At 37.4% G+C, this 21,121-nt stretch overlaps 1 protein-coding gene and 1 non-coding gene across 2 annotated transcripts; one reads left to right on the forward strand and one right to left on the reverse strand.

Annotated features, from left to right (window-relative positions):
• Positions 1–17,027: 17,027 nt before the first annotated feature.
• Trnas-aga lies at positions 17,028–17,101 on the reverse strand. The gene has a single exon. It is a non-coding gene; the product is annotated as a tRNA-Ser (tRNA).
• A 2,546-nt stretch (positions 17,102–19,647) lies between these two features.
• LOC5569151 (protein NLRC5) lies at positions 19,648–20,882 on the forward strand. Its single transcript, XM_021844348.1, has 2 exons — positions 19,648–20,493; positions 20,563–20,882. Exons 1-2 carry the CDS (start codon positions 19,681–19,683, stop codon positions 20,836–20,838), a joined length of 1,089 nt encoding a protein of 362 aa, XP_021700040.1. The 5' UTR covers positions 19,648–19,680; the 3' UTR covers positions 20,839–20,882.
• The last annotated feature ends 239 nt before the right edge of the window (positions 20,883–21,121 follow it).

The raw sequence follows: 21,121 nt of genomic DNA on the forward strand, positions 1-21,121 counted from the left end.
TTTAGTTTTTTCATTTACTACAAGTTGTTGTTGCCACCATATCGTTAAAACTCATTTTAGAACTTATTAGTCTTAATAACCTTAATAAACCTTTGATAAAACTCCTTTAAGCCCGAAAAGGCCCACACTACAGGAGGTTGTTAAGACTATACCTTAAAGCCGTTTCTAAACTTTTTAGTTTTGTATCGTATGAATACATCTACCTTTGTAGTAGGGTGATGTGCTAGTATCCACCGTATTAAGCATTGATCAGTGAGAACTGCAATTTTTCCAGTATTGCAGTGAATGATGCTGATACAAACCGATGCCAAACAATTCTTTCTCAAAACGGTTTTAGCATTGTACAATAACATTTTGATAAATCTTGATCTCTTTTTGGAAATAATGCAAAGAAAATGATCTTACCGTATTTTCAATCCGTCGTATCGTTTTCAACTCCGTCGCAATCAGTTTCCAGATTCGTCTCACAACTTACGGCTCACTGTGTGTATTGAGTGGTTAAAACACAACATATCAACGCTATAATAAAATGTTTTACTAGAATATATAGATCTTCGGGCATCTCCCTCCATTCCTTCAGCATGATGAAATATACTAATTTCCTTTAAAATTAATTGTTCGTCATCAAAATTCCGCCCGAACATATGAACACTATTCATTTTGACCGTACAATTATGGCATTTGCTCACAGTACAGCGAAAACAACACAATCAAAGGAACCGTATTTTTACGTCGAGCGTCGAGCACACATTGATGCGCACAAGCTTTTTTTTCTCAGTACGACGGATTGAACTTTGTTTACATTCTCAATTATTCGCGGCGGTTGAGAAAATTTCGTAAAATTTGGTGATTTATGGAAGTTTTACGGCGTGTGATTGGAATGAAATCCTTCAGTGAAGAAGTACGAAGGTTTTCCATAGTGAAAATAAGCGCCCGGCGAAGTAAGTCACCCACGGGGGCGGGAAGAAATTTGTATTGGAAAGAGGTGTGGTTCAGTCGATCGCTAAGCATTTCTCTCAAATCGTGTTCGTCCATGCGATTTCGGTGAAAAAGTGCAAAGTGGATAATTGAACTGAAGTTGTTTACCGAAATACAGTAGTTTTATTGCATTTTTGGTATACAAGTGTACAAACCATAACAGTTTTCACAAAATTACACTTGGATAATGAATCTATGTTGCAGGTAAGTTTGAATATCCGCCGTAGTGGAACAATTAAAGTTTGATACGACGAATAGTAGGGCTTACGACGAAGTGGAACAAAACCCTATGCTATAAAACATTCATAAGAGCTATTGTATAGCCTTATTGAGCTCAACTAGCGGTATTGAATCTTTTACGATATCCTAATACACGGCATAAAACCAATGTTAAGAGCTTATGATTGAACAAACATCAACCAATAAGTTGTTTATAAATTATAACCTTTTTTTGATATTGAAACCATCAAGGCATCAAGGCCGACTCATAATAATCAACTAAAATAATCATTTTTGCTTGGCAGAAAATTTCCTTACGACCACGTGAAATTTCTGCCAATAAAAATTTACTGGTGGAATGACATAAAAATTTTCGATTTACAGCAACGCGCCACAATTACGACATCATTATTGGCTATCTAATATTTTACTCCATTCCATTTTCAGAATGATTTCAGGCTCATCTCAATCATAAATTGAAATTTCCCACGCATAATTAATTATCAATCCGAAACGGTGACAAAAAAATGGATTCCATCCAGTTAAGTCTTGCTGGTCTTGTCTGGGATGGTTTAAGATCAATTGGTAATTATTCCGAACAATATAATGATTCATAAACTCTGATCTTAAGAACCCGTGCGCAAAACCTTCACTGGCTAAAATATTCCTAAATCAGAATATTTGTTCTGCACTAAGACAAATAGGTTTTTTGGGAGCCTTGACTTAAACTTAATGCACTCAGGAAAGCTAGTGCTGTCAAAAAGGTAAATAAATCGGAAGATTCAATTTTGTGATGCAATTCATTTTTTTAAGTTTGTGCCTTTATGTATCTAACTGTTTTATTGGAATTAATTGTTATAATAAAGCTCGTCGTGCTTGATCGGTTGTACTGATGCAGAAAACGGTAAGTGATAAGTGTCTGAAAAATGAAAGCTTTTTTCGTATAGCTCAGCTGTTGTGTGCAGCATAGTTGTCCCACTAGAACGAGAAGTTCAGGCAAGCTTGGAAAAATATGTATTATACGGTAGTCTGTTAATTCTTCAAGAGGAATATTTGTCATTTCTATGTTTGCGTTCTGATTAATCCATAATTCACTACATGAATATCATTATCAACATAATGCTATTGATAATCACACGCAGACTGCATTCCAATAACATGCATCAGACTGTTGAGATTCAAGAAGGGTATAACATGACTTAGTGTAGTCTTAGAAGTTTTACCTATGCCTTGACAAGAAAAGCAAGATGAGGTTTTAAGTATAGGTTTTAATATACACTACACAGCTCCTTCAAAATACAATTTATTATCAACAAATGTGACCAGCAAATAAGTTTTAACGGGAGCTCTTGTAGATATCTACAAAGCATTTTAAAGTGTGTTTTACCGAAAAGAACGTTTGGCACTTTGCAATGCTTTATTAAATCTGTTAGGAATGCATACATCTCTAATAAAACCTCCATAAATAACATCTAAGATCAAAAAGCACTGAAATTGTTGCTTGGGACGTTCTGGCAAATATGCCGAGGACGGTGAAACTCGAAAGAATCGCTAATAAAATAAAGAAGGGTGCATATCAGATGACCGGTTCATTCGCCGCCCTGAAATGTATGAAGTTATGACAATTATGATCCACATAAACTTTTCGGGGAAACGGACTATTCAGGGAAACGGCCAACTGGCGTTTGGAGATACGACATTCAGGGAACCGACATTCGGGGAAAAGTAGCACAGCCCGTTTGCATAGTTTTTGAATTCCATGGCGAATGCGTTTAGTGCACTTGAAGAATTAAAGGCCTACGTGGAAAACTAACGGTGAAGAAGATCAAATGTCTGAGAACGGTCAATGCACAAGAGTACCTGGGTAAGCAGTTTTAAAATTTCTTGAAGAAGAGCAGAATACGGAATGAAAGGACGGTAACGTACAACCCGTAGCAGAACGGATCAGCGAAGAGGGTGGATCGTACGAGTGAGAAGAAGGCACGTTGTTTGCTGGCTCGATAAACGTTTTTGGGCAGAGGCCGTATCCATGGCAGTGTACCTGATGAACCGATCTCCGACGAATAGCAGGCCAGGCACATTAAATGTTTTACGGCAAGATCTATCCCATCTTGGAGAGTTTGGTTGCAAAGTTATGGCGTGTGTACCCAAGGGCAAAAGGAAGATCTGGGACGCGAAATCTTTCCTTTGCCGAGTGGTTAGAGTCCACGGCTACAAAGCAAAGCCATGCTGAAGGTATCTGGGTTCGATTCTCGGTCGGTGCAGAATCTTTTCGTAATAAAAATTTCCTTGACATCCCTGGGCATACAGTATCATCGTACCTGCCACACGATATACGAAAATTGCAACTTTGGCTAAGAAAGCTCTCAGTTAATAACTTTGGAAGTGCTCATTGAATTGAGCTGAGAAGCAGGCTTTGAAGACGTAATGCCAAGGTAAGAAGAAGAGGAAGAAAAAGATGGGACGCGAAATTGATTCCGTGCGTGTTGGTGGGTTACCCGGAGTGCACCAAGGGGTACAGAATCTTTAATACGACAACAGGAGTAGTTTTCCTCAGTTGGGATATCTTTGTACTGTCGGAGAACCGAGACGTTGATGCTGAAGAAGGGCTGCACAGAAATGACACCATTGTGGTTGTTGGGAGTTGGAACCGAAAGCAGAGGAAGAACAAGAAGCCGACCATTAGCATCTTATCTGAGACAGTGTTCAACCTAATCTGAGGCGCAGCGAGAGAGAGCGCCATCGACCAGGTAAGTATTCTGATGTTAGGGTCAGGAAAGTATTCCTTTACCTAGCCAGCCAAGTTTGCTCTGCTATGACACAGGAACCCCAAACGAATTCCAACAGGATTTCAATAGAAGTCTAACTGTATTTCTGCAATATTTTCACAGTATTTGCATTGTATTTCCACAAAATTTCCACAGAACTCTTAGAATATTCCAATTTTAAAATGGTGGTATTTAAGTGTGAATTCTGCAATTTCAGTTAGGATTCTGGAATGTGCATCTTGGTATTACAGTGTACCAGGATCCTAACTGGAAACCCAGAATACCAGGATTCACACTGGAAACTCCATAGTGGAATCCTAGAATCTTCACTGAAATCCCAGGATCCACACTTAAATATCAGGATCTACACCGGAATTGCAGAATCAAGACAGGAATGATGAGATTTACGCTGGAAACTCAGGATCTACAATAAAATCCCATGATCAACTCTGAAATTAAGCAAACCCCACTGAAACACGAGGAGCTACATTAAGATTCTAGGGTAAATACTGAAATGCTAGGATCCACGCTAGTATCCCATGATACACTCTGAAATCAAATGATCCACACTTAAATACCACAATCCATACTGAATTACCATTCCTGCAGGAATAAATAGATCACATTAGAATCCCATAACCCTGAATATAATTCCAGAATCCACACTGGAGTCCAATGAACAGCACTGGAATCACAGGAATCCCAAGAATCAACACTGAAATAAAATTGAATCGAAAATTGAATTGAAAATTTAGGAATGTAAGTAAGTAGGGGAACTTACGTATTCTCTTTTGTAGCTTTCTTTGTAATTTTCTAGGACACAAACAGACAAATTCCGTGTTATGCATTGCCCAATCCTCTATCGATTCACATCAACAGACTTGTCAAAGTGCTTTTGTAAACGTTTCTACAACGTTGCGAACATCTTTTGTCAGTGTGACTATTGTCGGCAGCCTCTTCGGCAACTTTCCCGTCAGAACTGCTGGTGAATCTTTTCGGCAGCTCCAAATCAGTCGCATTTTAAAGCGTGTTCATTTGAACTGATGACATCTCTGGCGATATTATTTGTTCAGTATCGGAAATCTCGTCAGCGGCGGGAAGCGGGCAGAACAAATAATCATCCAAATGTTTTCATTGTTGTGTTTTGACAGATAAATACTGTGTATTTGGCATTTGAATTTTGGTTGCCGATAATAGTCCAATGATTCCGAAGCCGTAAGTCTCCCTACTGTTAATAAAGTTAATTTCATTAAAATAAAAAAAAACTTAGCCGTTTCACCGCATGAGTGCATTTTGATCCTCCTCACCCTACTCTCGTACTATAGGATAGGATTTTCCACAACGACCTACTTTCCATCTCTGATTTTGCCGAAGAGTTCGTTGACGTGTTTTTTTTTTGGCACGTTCCAAGCAAAACCGGACTCTCCGACGTCTGTTTTGAGGTTGAAAAATATCACGTTTCATTCCAATCAATTTATTTTTGAGCTTTGCAGGGGAAAACTCATTTCTGCATATACACTCCAAGTTTGGAGGGAACTCGCTCCGGTTGCCTTCCAGAGAAAAATAAAATCAATTTTTTTTCTCACGACGACGGTAATGGAGTTTTCATGGCGTACCAAAGGGGAATGCAAGCTGGCAAAGGGTGTAAACTTTTTCGTAGTCGAAAATAAAAAGTGACTTTGTTCAGCACTGGATGCTATTTCCACCGGTAATGGTTTCCTCTATGCGGAGGTGTGCGACTGTCGTTTTAAGGTCTCGATTCGAGATGCAGCGGGAAATTGGAAATGGAAAGTGCCTTTGTTGAACCGGGATATTTTATGCGATTGGGACTTACTGTCGATGTTACTACATATGTTTGTTTGTTCGTCGAAATGAGGTGGTAGGAGAGTTGAGCTGTTTTCGGAGATAGGAAAACTGATACGGTTCGGTTCGGGGATCGACATCTTAGAAAAAAGACACCTTAAGAAAGTCCGACGTCGAGTGCATTTTACAACTTTGTACCTCCGCTCTTTTCGTCAGTTGAATAAGTTTGCTTGAACCGAAGAAAAGAAGTGAAAAATTAATTAAAAAATTACTTTCTATCTTTGGCCGGCTTTTATCGCTTGGAAAAAGTTTTCTTTTATGACTGCCATAAAATGTGTTTTGAAATTAACTCCCTCCAGCGTGGCAGTCGACGAGGATACTTTCTTTCAGACTTGGGAACAGTACTTAAAAGGGAAAATGTTTTCCTCTGGAGTGCGGGAATGAGCGATTTGTTTGATGTATGAAAGTCTCATTGAATTTAACTTGCAGGATGTGGCATTGAGGTTTAAATACAGATCGTACGAGATCAATTCTGCCATAAATCGTAACTATAAACCATCATCATGTGGGGGAGTTTCAATCATTCATAGGCATATATAACATCAACTGTTTTCGTCATTTGAAACTAAAGTTCTTCAAATTTTAGGTGTTTCTGTTGAAACACAGCTTGGTAAATATACTTCCATAGCTACCTATTTGCCTTTTCAATACTCTGGACAGCAAGTTAATTTGCTCCAAACTGGCTTGCAAATATCGACTCGCAATAAGTCAATTTTTTTTTGTCATTGGTGACTTTAATGCTAAACATCGGTCATGGAAGCATTCTGAAAGTAATTCCAAAAGCAGAATTTTATTTGATGAGTGCTCTTCAGGATGTTTCTCAATTCAATACCCTGACAGCCCTACCCCGAGCAGAAGAAAATAACTTCTGAATACCAAATTGAGGTATTCCATACCAGATAATTTCCAATACTTACAACCTGAATGAGGTATGAATGAGCCCTGCATAAGAGGTAAAATCCCTCAAATAATACCTTCTACATATTCTACAAATGCCAAGCTGATAACTAGATCAGGTATTGTAATACCTAAATAATACTTGATGAATTTTCATATAAAAGTGAAATTTTCCAATACCAGATCAATACCTCCAGCAGTCCTCAATAGCTATCGAATACCAAAATGAAGTATTTTTAATGGTTTTAAACATTTTTTCAGATACCAATATGAGGTATTGACAACTGAACAATACCTAATTGTGATATGATACCAAAATATGGTATGCATAAGTTATTGCGAGTTATTCTTTCCTCCTCGGGACGTGTTTTTCTTTTTCCTCTTCTATAAATCCATCTACGATTGATTTGGTCTTAACCGACTCTAGTCATCTTTGTAGCCAATTAGTTACTCATGCTGATTTTAATTTAGATCATGTCCCTGTTACATTTAAAATATCGTATGAAGCGATTCTCAATCCTATCAGCTCCACTTTTAATTATTAAAATCTTGATGTTAACATTTCTTTACAAACAAAATTTGATATTGACAATGCTCTTGAAATTTAAACAAATTCCATTGTTGAAGCCAGGAGCATTGCAATTCCAAAATGGGATTTAAATTTGAATCCGTGATCCTCTCGTCACAGTCGAGCCTATCCTGCCAGCGACCAGCAGCCATCCCGGTCCTGTGTACGAGTATGGAGAAGAGGTCTTCCAAACTCTCTTTGCAGGCAAGTACAGTTGTGATTCGAGCAATTTCTCTCCGGTAACGTCTGTTGCTTCTAGCGATATTCCTACAAGTGAATCGGATACTAAGTCCGCGGCGCTCGACGATTTTGCTTCCGACAACCCTGCCAACCGCCTTCCCAACGTTATTACTGATGATTTGGACAACAACCAATCGTGTCATGCTCTGCGGTTTTATTACCAAAATGTTCGTGGACTTCGTACCAAGGTGGATTCTTTCTTCTTGGCTGTCAGCGAATGTGACTACGACGTCATTGTTTTGACCGAGACATGGCTGGACGACAGATTTCAAAATGCGCAATTGTTCGGATCCAAATTTATTGTCTACCGCACTGATCTAAATGCAGCGAACAGCTCAAAACGCCGTGGTGGAGGTGTCCTAATTGCAGTGTCTACGCATTTGAACAGTTTCATCGATCCCACTTTGACGAGCTTAGCACTTGAGCAGTTATGGATTAAAATTTCGACGCCAAGCCGAACGATTAGCGTTGGAGTTATTTATCTTCCTCCAGACCGGCGTGACAATATGGACTACATACGCGATCATTTGAATTCCATGAATTCTGTTTTATCCAATTTGGCTCTCAACGATTGCGTATTGCAGTTTGGTGATTACAACCAGCCGAATTTGTTATGGGAAGCATCAGATGACGGATTTCTTCGAGTGAATTCTCAATCTACACTCTCAACCGCCGGGTCTACACTTGTTGATGGTTTTTATTTCCACGGTTTAACGCAACTTAATGGAATACCGAACAGAAATTCACGATTTTTGGACCTGGTGCTAGGCAACGATGAAGCAAGATACTCCTGTAACGTAACCGAAGCGATAGAACCTCTCATCAATCTTGACGTTGACCATCCAGCAGCCTTGGACGTAATTTTGAATCTTCCTGATTCGATAACATTTGAAGATTGTAGTGACAAATCTCAGATGTATGACTTTCGCCGAGCTGATTACGCTGGAATTCATGCTGCTATTTCTCGTATTGATTGGCAGCCCATCGATGACGCTAATAATATTGACGATGCCGTGACATATTTTAATCACGTAGTTCAGGATATTATTGCTCAAAACGTTCCTCTGTGCCGTCCAAAACCCAAACCTCCATGGTCCAACAGCCATCTACGCCAGCTAAAAAGAAATAGAGCAAAATCACAACGTCACTACTGCCGCAATCGTTCGCAGTTTACGAAGCAGGAATTGAATCGCGCCAGCAATGCCTATCGTACTTATAACCGTCTGCTGTATCGTCGATATGTAGTTCGTACGCAAACATCACTTCGGAGAAATCCAAAACGATTCTGGTCGTTTGTCAATTCCAAGCGAAAGGAAGTTGGTTTACCTCGATAGGTACACCTCGATGGGCAAACTGCAACTTCAGAACAAGGGAAGTGTTTCCTATTCGCGCAACATTTTCAAAAAACGTTTCACGACTCCCCCGCCACACCTGACCAAATAGCTGCTGCTATTGAATATACTCCCAGAGATGTTTTCGACTTCCGCTCTTTTACTATCGATGAACAAACTGTCAAAACAGCCTTCAGAAAACTGAAAATGTCACATGCGCCTGGACCGGATGGAATTCCGTCTTGCATTTTAAAGAATTGCTCCCATTCGCTGGCCACTCTTTTGACCAAGCTATTTTCCCAATCACTGCAGGAAGGCAAATTTCCTGATGAATGGAAAGTTTCCAGCATGTTTCCTGTCTATAAAAAAGGCGATAAGAAAGATGTGCATAACTACAGAGGCATCATATCTTTATGCTCCTGCTCCAAATTATTCGAGATTCTCATAAACGATGCTTTGTTCAATTTTTGTAAATCTTTTATTTCAACTGCTCAGCATGGATTTTTTCCGAAGCGATCGGTTACTACCAACCTAACGGAATTTTTTTCTCTCTGCCTTCGTACTCTGGATTCCGGTGGGCAAATTGATACAATCTATACGGATCTAAAAGCAGCGTTTGACCGAGTGGATCACGGCATTCTGCTAGCTAAGCTTGATAAACTTGGAGTTTCTCATTCTTTAGTGCGTTGGTTTGAGTCATATCTAATAAACCGCTTGCTATACGTGAAAATTGGATCATCGCAATCTGAGAGCTTCACAAATTCATCTGGAGTACCCCAGGGCAGTAATCTTGGACCGCTTCTGTTCCTGCTGTTCATCAACGAACTCTCTCAGCTGCTACCTCCTGGATGTCGGTTGTTCTATGCAGATGACGTTAAAATCTACATGGTCATCGACAGCACTGCGGACTGCGAATTGCTGCAATTACGGGTGAACATAATGGCAAATTGGTGCTCTTCAAACTTTCTGACACTCAGCGTCAACAAATGCAATGTCATTTCATTCCACCGCAGACAGAAGCCAATCATTTTCGATTACCGGATTTGTGATACAGTTCTCAACCGAGTGGATCAGGTTAAAGATTTGGGCATCACTCTTGACCAGGAAATGAATTTCAAGCCACACTACAATGACGTGATCGCGAAGGCAAACCGGCAGCTTGGATTTATTTTCAAGCTTTCTGATGACTTCCGCGACCCTTTATGTTTAAAAGCACTGTATTGCTCGTTAGTCCGTTCCATTTTGTAATTCAGCGTTGTTGTCTGGTGTCCGTACCAAAGTTGTTGGATCGCAAGATTGGAGTCAGTACAACGCAGATTCCTTCGGTACGCACTTCGACATCTTCCCTGGCGAGATCCTCTAAACCTTCCTGCCTACGAGGATCGCTGTCGGTTGCTGGGAATCGAAACGTTGGAGCAGAGAAGACGTAGAGCGCAAGCTGTTTTTGCGGCTAAGCTGATCGTTGGTGATATCGACTCTCCGGAGTTACTAAGGCAATTGAATATATATGCACCTGAACGAGTAATAAGACAACGCAACTTTCTTCAGCTCGTGCCTCGCAATCGTTTGTATGGCATGAATGAACCTCTTCGTGCTTCTGCTCAACGAAGCCTTTACTGCTTTTGATTTTAATTTGCCTTTGATTAGTTTTATCCGTAGATTGTCATTGAGCTAGATTTTTATGTTTTTTTTTTCATTAAGACAAACAAAAAGGGATAACCTTAAACTTTTGATTCGTCTTAGAAACGTAAGGAGAGGGCAATTTCAACGCACTCGTGATTCTGCTTTGAAAATTATATGGCAGGATCTGAAGAAAGAAATTGTAATACGATTTTCACAATCAGGAAACAAAAAAATGAAAATAAAATTTCTCAATTGGACCCTGGCTCTAAGCCCTTTTGGAAACTATCTAAAATTTTGAAAAAAAAAAAACAACAGAAGTCAATTCCGGCATTGAAAGAGGAAAACAAATTATAAGGGGGAAGTCCTCTATGGCCGGACAGCCTCTATGGCCGGACAGTTTGAATTTTCCAAAAACGAATAATGATATCAAGATTTTAGTATTCCAGGATTATACCAAAACACAATTTTGCAGTGTATACAAACTATGACGTTTTCATGCCCAAACGTAAACAAACAGTAGCTCTTAAAAGTTTCACTCTGATACGATCTACCAAAAAAAATCTGAAACGAGTAAATTTCATACAAGTGTAGCAACAAATGTTTCATATAATTTAATTTGAATTGTCTCCGTACGTTGACTTCAGTAAGTTTAGCATCAATCACAATGCAAAGTTTATTAGAAAATGTAGAATTTCAAAGAAAAGCAACCTCTTGGCCGGATACTTTTTGTCCTCTATGACCGGACAGTGAAAATGTTAACCTAATTACTGGGATCTAATTTATAATTCGCTTTTTTCATAAATGTTGGGTACAAAAAACAAACAGCAACAACAATAAAGTATAAACAACAAAACTTTTGGTCCTTGGAGGACTTATAAAGTACTGTAAACATGATGCTTTTAAGGCAAATGAGCGCACGAGAAGCAGCCACAAGATATGACGTACAACCATATTTCCATAATTCGATAATGAAGGGACCATCGAGTTAGGGAGATATCGTGTTACAGAATATACTAAACCAGTGCAAATATGCGATTCAAGGAATCATCGAGATAGCTATGGACACCAAATTTTAATATGGTTCTCTAACGAATATTGAGATACGGAGGTCGACCAAGGGAGAGTTGACTGTACCTAAGAGCAAACTTAAACCTTCAAGCTGACAAAGAAATTGTGAAGAACTTTAAGCGCGTTAAATTCCAGAAGACATTTTCATCTGAATACGTGCAACCGTCAAAGACTGGTATGGCGTATCGCTATGGCGCTGATCAAGAAGGAGTTTATGGAACTGCCCTAATATCTCGTCAATATGCTTCATGCGCTGTACACCATGCAAAGATTGAACCTACAAGGTATGTGCTGACATACGAAGCACCCCTTTTCCTTTCTGTGGGTTTGGTGTAAATTTTGACGGTGAAGATCATAGTGTCCGAGCATAGAGGACATTGTGTCCGGCTATAGAGGACACATTTCAGTGCACACCATTTTTGGTACTTACATAATGTAATCCATCATAAAAATGAATTGTGAAGGTTTATTTTTGTTCTCGTGTGAGTTTTTAATTCAAATAATGTGAATTTTTAATACTGTACAAAAATAACCAGTAAAACTAATGTAGATTTTAGAATATTACCAAAAAACAAAAAGTGTCCGGGCATAGAGGACTCTCCCCTATTAACTAATTGCGAAAAAGCTCAAAAACTTGCTATGCATTTTGAAAGCGCGCAGAATTTTAATTAAGGACTTGCTAGTCCAATAGAAAATCAAGTTACTCAGGACTTCGAAAACATTCTCAATCAAGAGAGCGTTTTCAAATTCCTGGGAGACTGATGAAAGTGAAAACTATTATTAAAACATTCGAAATCGAGAAACTTTCAGAAAGTAGCTTATCATTCTTAGTTGATATATTTGACAAATGTTTTTAGTTGGCATATTTTTCTGACAAATGGAAAAATGCTTAGGTTGTACCAATTACAAAACCAGACAAAAATACTGCTGTAGTTTCTACCTAACGTCCAATTAGCTTGCTTTCCTACTTCAGTAATTTTTTTTGGAAAAGTAATTTTGCGCATAATGCTGGTCCTCATAAACGAAAATTCAATGTTTGCCAATGAACAGTTCCGATTCCGACATGGACATTTGACCACTCATGAACTTTCGCGAGTAACAAATTTGATTCGTTCCAACAAATCTGAAGGTTTTTCCACTGGTCTTGCTCTTCTAGACATAGAAAAAGCATTCGACAGTGTTTGACATGAAGGCTTGTTCCTAAAATTAAAAACCTTTAATTCTCCAACATACATTATTAGAATTATCTGTTATCTGTCAAATCGTACATTTAAGGTTAACTATTAGAACTTCAAGTCTGAAAGACTTCCTGTAAGAGCTGGTGTTTATCAAGGCAGCATTGTGGGACCAATATTGTATTATTATTATTATTATTATTATTTATTTTTAATCAAAAATTTTGAAAGAGGGGAAAACCCCTTTGTAAAACACACTTAAAACTAAAGGCTCACACGGTAACGAACCATAACAGAGCCATTGTCAATTAGGTATTAAATAAGGGCATCAATTCAGTCGAATAAAAACCAGTCGGGGAACGAAGCACAACCTTATTGATATCTGAAAATAAATAGAAAAAAAAAGCAACAACGAAGTATCAAACAAAATATGAGATTTCATTCAAGAAATTGAACCATAATTTTAAAATTGGATAACATTTTGCACCTAGTATGTCACGCACAGACACAGGAACTGAGAGACCAAAATTAGTTATGCTGTTCAATAATTTGTTTCTTGGAGAAATATATTTGTCGCAATGAAATACTATATGATCAATGTCTTCATAGATTTTCCCACAGTCGCACAAATTGGAATCTGTAATGTTCATACGATACAAATGGCTGTTGCAAGGGTAATGATTTGACATTAACCTCGAAAATAAGCAAATAAAATTTCTACTAACTGACATATTATTAAACCATGGAAAGTGACTTACTTTAGGACAAATCGAATGACACCAACGTCCTTTATCACTAGAGTTCCAACAGTTTTGCCAATTGGAAAGAGATATTTTTTTTTAAATTTTGATTAATATTCAGAAGGCGAAATATCACGATTGAAAATTACGCCACGATTCACACCTAATTTAGCTAAAGAATCAGCCTGTTCATTTTCATAAATATTATAATGAGCTGGGACCCATACGAATTTTATGACGAACCCTTGAGAGTTGAGATCAAATAGTATTTTTTAATCATAAAAATGATATGATGAGTTTTAAAATTAAAATTGATTGTATTCAATGTATGAAGACAGCTCAAACTGTCAGAACAAACAATATATATATTTGGTGTACAATCTTTGATCAAGATGCATGCAAAACATAAGGCAATCAGCTCTGCTATGAAAATAGAACAGGAAGATTGTAATTTAAAAAAGTGAGCTGAAAATAAATTGCACACACCGAAGATCCATCTGTATAATAAAATTGTGTAGGAGTGATTCCATTAAATTTCCGCTCGAATAAAAATTTAGAAATATTAGAATGTTGAATTTTTGGAACTTGTTTCAATTCATAACATAGAGACAAGTCAATTAAGTATGAATACTGATATTAGAATTATAAAATGCATTCCAAGGAATTGAAACAATATTTTCAACAGAACAATGATTAGAGGAGTCAAATATTTTGCTCGTGGGATTAATTTAAAAAAAAAGACCTTAAAATATTAATAATTGGATGATTGTTAGAAAAACAATTCATCATAAATTTACAGTTCAATCCTTGAAAACGAATTTGAAGTGGAATATACCTGCCAAAACTTCAATTGATTGAGTATGAGTTGAATTCATAAGTTTTAAACAAATTTGTTTGTGCAGCACTACCAAATGTAAAACAACCATATTCCACAACTGAACGAATAGTAGTTTTGTAAAGTGTTATTAAATCAGAAGGATTTGCTCCCCACTAAGTACAAGTGATTGTTCGTAGAAAATTTATTAGTTTTGCACAAACTTTTTGAACATATTTGATGTGAGTGTTCCAATTCCATTTAGAATCAAACCATGTATCAAGATATTTGTAAATATCAACTTCTTCAATTTCAAGTCAATTAAGATATAAATTTATATTTGTGGAAGAACAATTTCGTGTAAAAACAATATATTTTGTTTTTTGATCAGAAAAAGAAAGACCGTTTTCATGTGCACACATATCAATATTATCTAAGGCACATTGCATAAAATATCTAATGATTTCTCTATTTTTGCCACTAATAGAAATCACATTATCATCAACAAATTGTAGTAAGTAACAACCATTAGGAATAATGGAAGCAATGTCACTTGTTAATAAATTGTACAAAAAAGGACTTAAACAAGACCCTTGTGGAAGGCCAAAATAACTATAACGAATAGTTTTGGAACATCCATCATGGAAAAAAATCATAATTTTGAAAAAAAAAAAAATTACATAAATTTGAAATCAAATTTGGAATTTTTAAATTGTTAATTTTATTGAACAATAAATCAATTAAAACAGAATCATATGCTCCAGAAACATCTAAGAAAATTGAAACAACATCCTGTTTTTTATTGAAGGAAAGTTAAATTTGTGAAGCCAAAAGTGAAACACAATCACGGGTACCACGACCTCTTCTAGAACCAAATTGAGAAGATAGAAAAATTTTTTTATCTTCAGCCCATAATTCAAGGCAGTTTAAAATCATTCGTTCAAACAGTTTACGAAAACATGACAGCAAACTAATTGGTCTTCTACTATCTGCAAATGAATGATCTCTACCAGGCTTCACAATACTAATAACTTTAATGGAACGCCATTCAAGAGGTATAAAATTCTGATATAAGAAAGAATTATAAAAAAGGATTGCAAAGTTCCGGAAAATAATTAAAAGAATTTGCCTTGAAATGTATTGGAGGAGGTACAAAATCAGGACATATTTTTGAAGAAAAATCATCTATCCATTTTTCCGAACATTCCAAAACAGTGGGAAGAGACGATGTATATTTCTTTAAATTACGAGCTACAGACCATAACTTCTATAAATAAGTCTCTCTGTCAAGATTTTCAACAATTTTTTTCCAATAATTTCTCTTTTAAAATTTTGTAATTCTTGTAAACAGTGCTTCAGCTTTACAATATAATAAATAAGGATTTTTGGAACCAGATCTGCGAAATAATTTGAAAGCATCTGATTTATTCTTTAAAGAAATGGAACACTCATCATCCCACCAAAAAGAAGGAAGATGTTTCTTTACAGTACCAGACACTAATTTCCTGTTCTGTGAATTCCGTAAACAGTTATTCAATAACTTTGAAAAAGTATTATAGCTTTCAATTGGTGAATCAGAATTAACTATATTTATCTATGAATCAGATATAAGGTCAGAGATCAGGAGGACATGGTTCCTATAATATATTATTGTATTTAGGTGTTTGAATTTCAATTAAAATAGGCAAATGATCACTACCATTTGTATCATCAATAATTTTCCAAAAAGATTGCATTGATAAATTATTTGAACAAAGGGATAAATCAACACATGAATGATTATTGGGAGGCACAGCAACCCTAGTAATCGATCCATCATTAAGAATATTTAAATTAAAATCATCAAGCAAATAAGAGAACCATCCGTTTTTTCACTACCCCAGGCAAAATTGTGTGCGTTGAAATCGCCCAATACATAAAATGGAGAAGGAATTTCATTCAAAATACATTTTATTTGAGACAACGAAAAACTTGCATTTGGAGGAATATAAAAACATACAATAAAAAACTCACATTTTTCTTTTCTAATAGATACAGAAACGTATTCTATTTGTGATTGAAAAGATAAAACTAAATGTTTGAATTCAATATTTTCACGAACACCAATAAATACTCCTCCAAATGATGAATCCCTATCTTTCCTCACTAAGTTAAATTGTGAAATACGGGAAAATTTTGATGTTCCTAACCATGTTTCATTCAAGCAAAACACATCTACATTAAAATTTGTAATTAATGCTTTCAACCGATCAATTTTGGGAATAACGCTGCGGCAATTCCATTGTAAAATGTTCAAATTATTGAAATTATTTGAAGCCATTAGGAAGAAAATAAAGAGGCAATGAGTGGAACAAATGAATTCAATTTATTCAAAAGGCCAATTGGTAAAACCATTTAAATGATTTTTTTTTTCCAAAAATCACTTAATCCCAAAAAGTCAACAATTTCTTCAAGGATTCTCAAAATTGACTGACTTGAATTTTCGTTATTTTGCTCATTAGAATTAGTCTTGGACTGCTCATTAGGCTTGGATGAACAATCAGAATCAAATCTTTCAAAACCTGGAATATTTTTGTGAGATGCAGATGCCTTAAGGGGAGGAAAATTCATATCAAAAGAAGTTGATGGTTGAGGTTCATCAGAAATATTATTTTAACAACTACCGAAAAGCTAAACATTACATATAATTTGCAATTGGATTAGATGGACAAATTGATGTGAAGATTTGCGAAAAAGTTACACGTCTTCTCAGTGAGAATCGAACTCACGACTCCCCGATCTCTAGTTGGGGCGCGTTAACCACTACGCCATGAGAAGACTCATGAACGCAGAAGTTAACCTGAATTCGATTTCAGCTCAATAATCACGTGGTCCTCTTTCGCAAAGTGCACCTCTTTCGGAAGAATTAGATGCCCATCCAAACACAACGCTTTTCTATATATATCCAATGCCTAGCCCGAGAGCGCATTATTTTTAGGTAGTGAAATGCCACACAACACTCTCCACCGACGTGGTGGCTGAGATTTCTATTGTGTAGGCTTCCAATGGGTCGCGACGTTCTCAAACGACCGGTTACGGAACATGAGTATTATTTTGTTTGTTCGAAGAAATATTAACAGTTCTTCTCCTTTTATTAGGAGGTTTGTAAACAAAATTATTGAAATTATCAAATGATTCAACTCCATCATCATTGGGTTAAATTTCAAAAACATTAACTGAAGAAATGTTATCTGAAGATTTCATTACTTCAGCATATGATAAATTGTTCTTATTTCTTATTTTTTATTTAATTTGGATTGATGATCAATGTAAATAGCACCTTCTTTCAAAGATTTGTGCTTCTGTTTACAATAAATACAAAGGTCCGAATTTTTATTACATTGAGATGAAGAATGCGCTTCGCCACACTTCGAACATTTTTGTTTATTGGAACAAAAACTGGAAGTGTGACCAAAAAGGCGACATTTGTCACAATGCATGAGCTTTGGGTAGTAAAGCCTCACGTAAAATTTTACATTATCAATAATTATAAAATAAAACGTAATTTTGATGCAATTCGAATGCATATACCGGGTACCCCCGTTGGTTTAACCACATTTAATCTGAACACTTTTTAATCTGTACCCCGCTAATTTGCACATCGTTCAGATTAAAAATGGTTCAAACGTCATTTAGCTCATGGAACGGAGTGAATTGGGATGGAACGCTGTGGAACGGAACGCAGAATCAAAACAAAACAGAGAAAGAGGTAACCAGAACACGTTTCTAGGGTGACTAAATGTTCAAATCAAAAATGAACCCCGATGGTTTGCATGAGGTACCGTTCAAATTAGCGGGGTTGCACGGGGTTGTATTTGGAATCATTTCCAACAAAATATTGTTTTGACAAACGAACACAATCCAAGACTCCAACAGGAGAAAGGGATTGGTTCTTAGAAATTCCTGAACCATGGTTCCTTACATCTTCGCAATCCAAAAATTCATCATAAATAATTCCGTTTATTTCGCATGCGTCACATGGAGCATACACGCGATAGGAATTAGAAAACATTTTGGATTCCAAAAGAAAGTTAGCATCATCTCTTGATCCAAAAATTACTCTCAACTTATCGAGAGATTTTTTTTTTAATTTTTTTTACCGATTTGTATTTTTTATAAATTTCAGATGAAATCAATAAAACGTTAATCGGATTTTCTTTCTAACGAAAATACACTACAAATGGACCGGAAAAACTGGAAGGATAAACCTTCACACGAAAAGGTTTACTCAAAGAGGTTTCAATTGATTGAAGATCATCTTTTGACCCCCTTTACCCTCGTCAGTTTCCATAACAGAAACTCAACGAGGGAAAAGATGTGAATTTGTTTGAGAAAGTAATAAAAATAGTAAAGTGAAGAAATAAAATAAAAAAATACTTATACTTATGTTGGAAGTTCAACAACAAACGAAACTCCAAAATGAACTTGAATCACCAAACTTCAACGACGAACTTGAATGAAAGGCAAAACACTTGAATGCTTGAAAAAACTGCAACTCTTGAATAAAACACTTGAAGAAATAGTCCCAGCAAATCCACTGAATCGCAAGACAAAGCCTCGTAGGAATGGTCCCAGGAAATCCACGAAATCGCAATCCAAAAACTCGGAAGTAACTTGTATCTGAAATGAGTGAAAAAATTTGACAAGCAGAGAAAAAAACCGTTTTGCCTGGTCAAGGCCTACTTACCGAGTATGACCAATATTGTAGAATATTTCCACATTGGAATTACCTGAAATTTCATTTTCAGAACGGCGGAATAAAGCTCTACCAAGATAGAGTGCACTTTAGTTTCGGAAGAATTGGAAGTAATAATTAATAATTGGATACCTACTGCAAGTCCAAATCTAAGCTAGCTGTGAACTAATGGGCTTCATCTCTGTACCGCTATCTGCGTGTCCTCAGAAATGTCATCCGTTGATCTTCTGCAGGAAGTTCACCATTTCCGTTTCGTTTCCCCCGATGCCATCGATAGGAATCTTTTCAACGCATGGCGTACCTATCGGGTGTCGGACATCACGAGGCAACTGCAGAGCGAAGCTGGGAGAGACATCTACGCAGAAGCTATAGTTTTTGAAACTTCCGATGAACCGAAGACATGCTACCCAAAGAGTCTTTCCGAATTGGTTGTGGAACATTTCGCAATTACATTTGACGGTGGACCTGTTCCGGAAGGTTTGACCTGTGAACAACAACGGGACTTGGGAGCTCTTCTGGATGTGGAGTTGCCCATAATCAAACTGCTGGATGTTGATGTACGGTACATAGATTTCGTAATGCAGTTCATTGAGGATGTAGGTAATTTATATAATTTTAGAACAACACATTCTGGAGACGCGTGGTCAAAAATAAAAGCAAAATGATGGTTGACTTCCTGAAATACGATCGAGATCACAACACAAACTGGAAGAATTTGGGCGTGGAGCTGAAAGTGTCCGAGGCGCTCGAACAAGAAACTCCCGAATACTGGTTTGAAGGTGATCTGGAGGAAATACTCGTTAAGTCACAGCCATTCGTCAGAAGTTTAGTTATCTCACAGCTACAGCCTTATAAACAAATTGAGCCCGAAGAAAATTACGAACAATACAAAGTCTACAATCCAACGCCGGAATTGTGTAGCCATGGATCACTTGTGATTCTTAAGCATCTAGTGAACCTTACCTCTCTCAGTTTGGCGTTTGGTCTGGGAGATGCCACCAGGGGGTACGAACGTAGGTTCTTCATATTTTCGCTAGAAGACGTCAAGAACCTTGTGAAGGCAATGGCCAACCTTCCACAGTTGCGTCATTTCAAACTATCTCGCAGTCGAATGGAGCCCGATAAACTAAAAGCACTTCTTGACCAATTAGCAACAATGAAAATTGAGCGCTTGGAGTTGCCTTACTGCTATCTCAAAACTGACGCTGGAATGCTCTTGGCAAAGTACATCAGCAAGTGCCCTGGCACACTAATCAACTTGAATGTGTCTGGAAATTTCCTAGATGGAGAGCAGATTGAAAATTTCGGCTACGGCATTAATGTGTACCAAGGCGTTTTGGAGAAATTGGATTTGTCACATAATCCCATCGGCGAATCGGGAGTGCTCACTTTGGGAGGGGCCATCAAGAAAACGCCGCAAATCAGGGAGCTGAATGTGACAGGGTGTGAAATTGGAGAGCAAGGCGCCTTACGGGTGAGTAAGAAATTTACGTAACAATTGTCAATGGTGTCGCAGATAATTTTCCGGCTTTCCAATTCACAGGTAGTCCAACTGCTAGGATTCCATGCACCCCTCAACATCCTGCACATGAATTGCACCCCGCTAGGTCGAGCCGGTGGCAAAAAACTGATTGAAGTCCTCAAAGAAAACTGGCCCGTTGAGGAGGTGAACTGTAAATTTTGCAACCTGAAGCCCAGTCACGAAAAACGGATTCAAAGTATACTGCGGAGGAACAAGAAATTCCAACACGCGCGACAAAACTCGACGTCAAGTGGTGATTTGCCGGCGTCGTCAAACGGGAAATCCATGCCTCAATAAGGTTGCAAAGCAATAAATTCGCTTGTTCTATTTCGCTCCACCGACAACGTGTGCCATCACTTTGAGAATCATTATCATTTATACGACGTCGTAAATTCCGTTCCAGCCTCGTGGTTCTAATTATCATTTTGTTGGCTTCTGGTAGGACTTCTGTTCTGGTGCCTTTGCTTGCTGCTGCTGCTGCGGCCAAGAAAAGTGCATTCAGCTCCTCCGGGCGGATATAGCGAACAACGTGAGGTCGTAAAATATTCGCCAAGCAAACGCGCCGTTTTCCGCCAAAATA

This window comes from Aedes aegypti, chromosome 2, assembly GCF_002204515.2.
Source record: "Aedes aegypti strain LVP_AGWG chromosome 2, AaegL5.0 Primary Assembly, whole genome shotgun sequence".
Classification (NCBI taxonomy): Eukaryota; Metazoa; Arthropoda; class Insecta; order Diptera; family Culicidae; genus Aedes; species Aedes aegypti.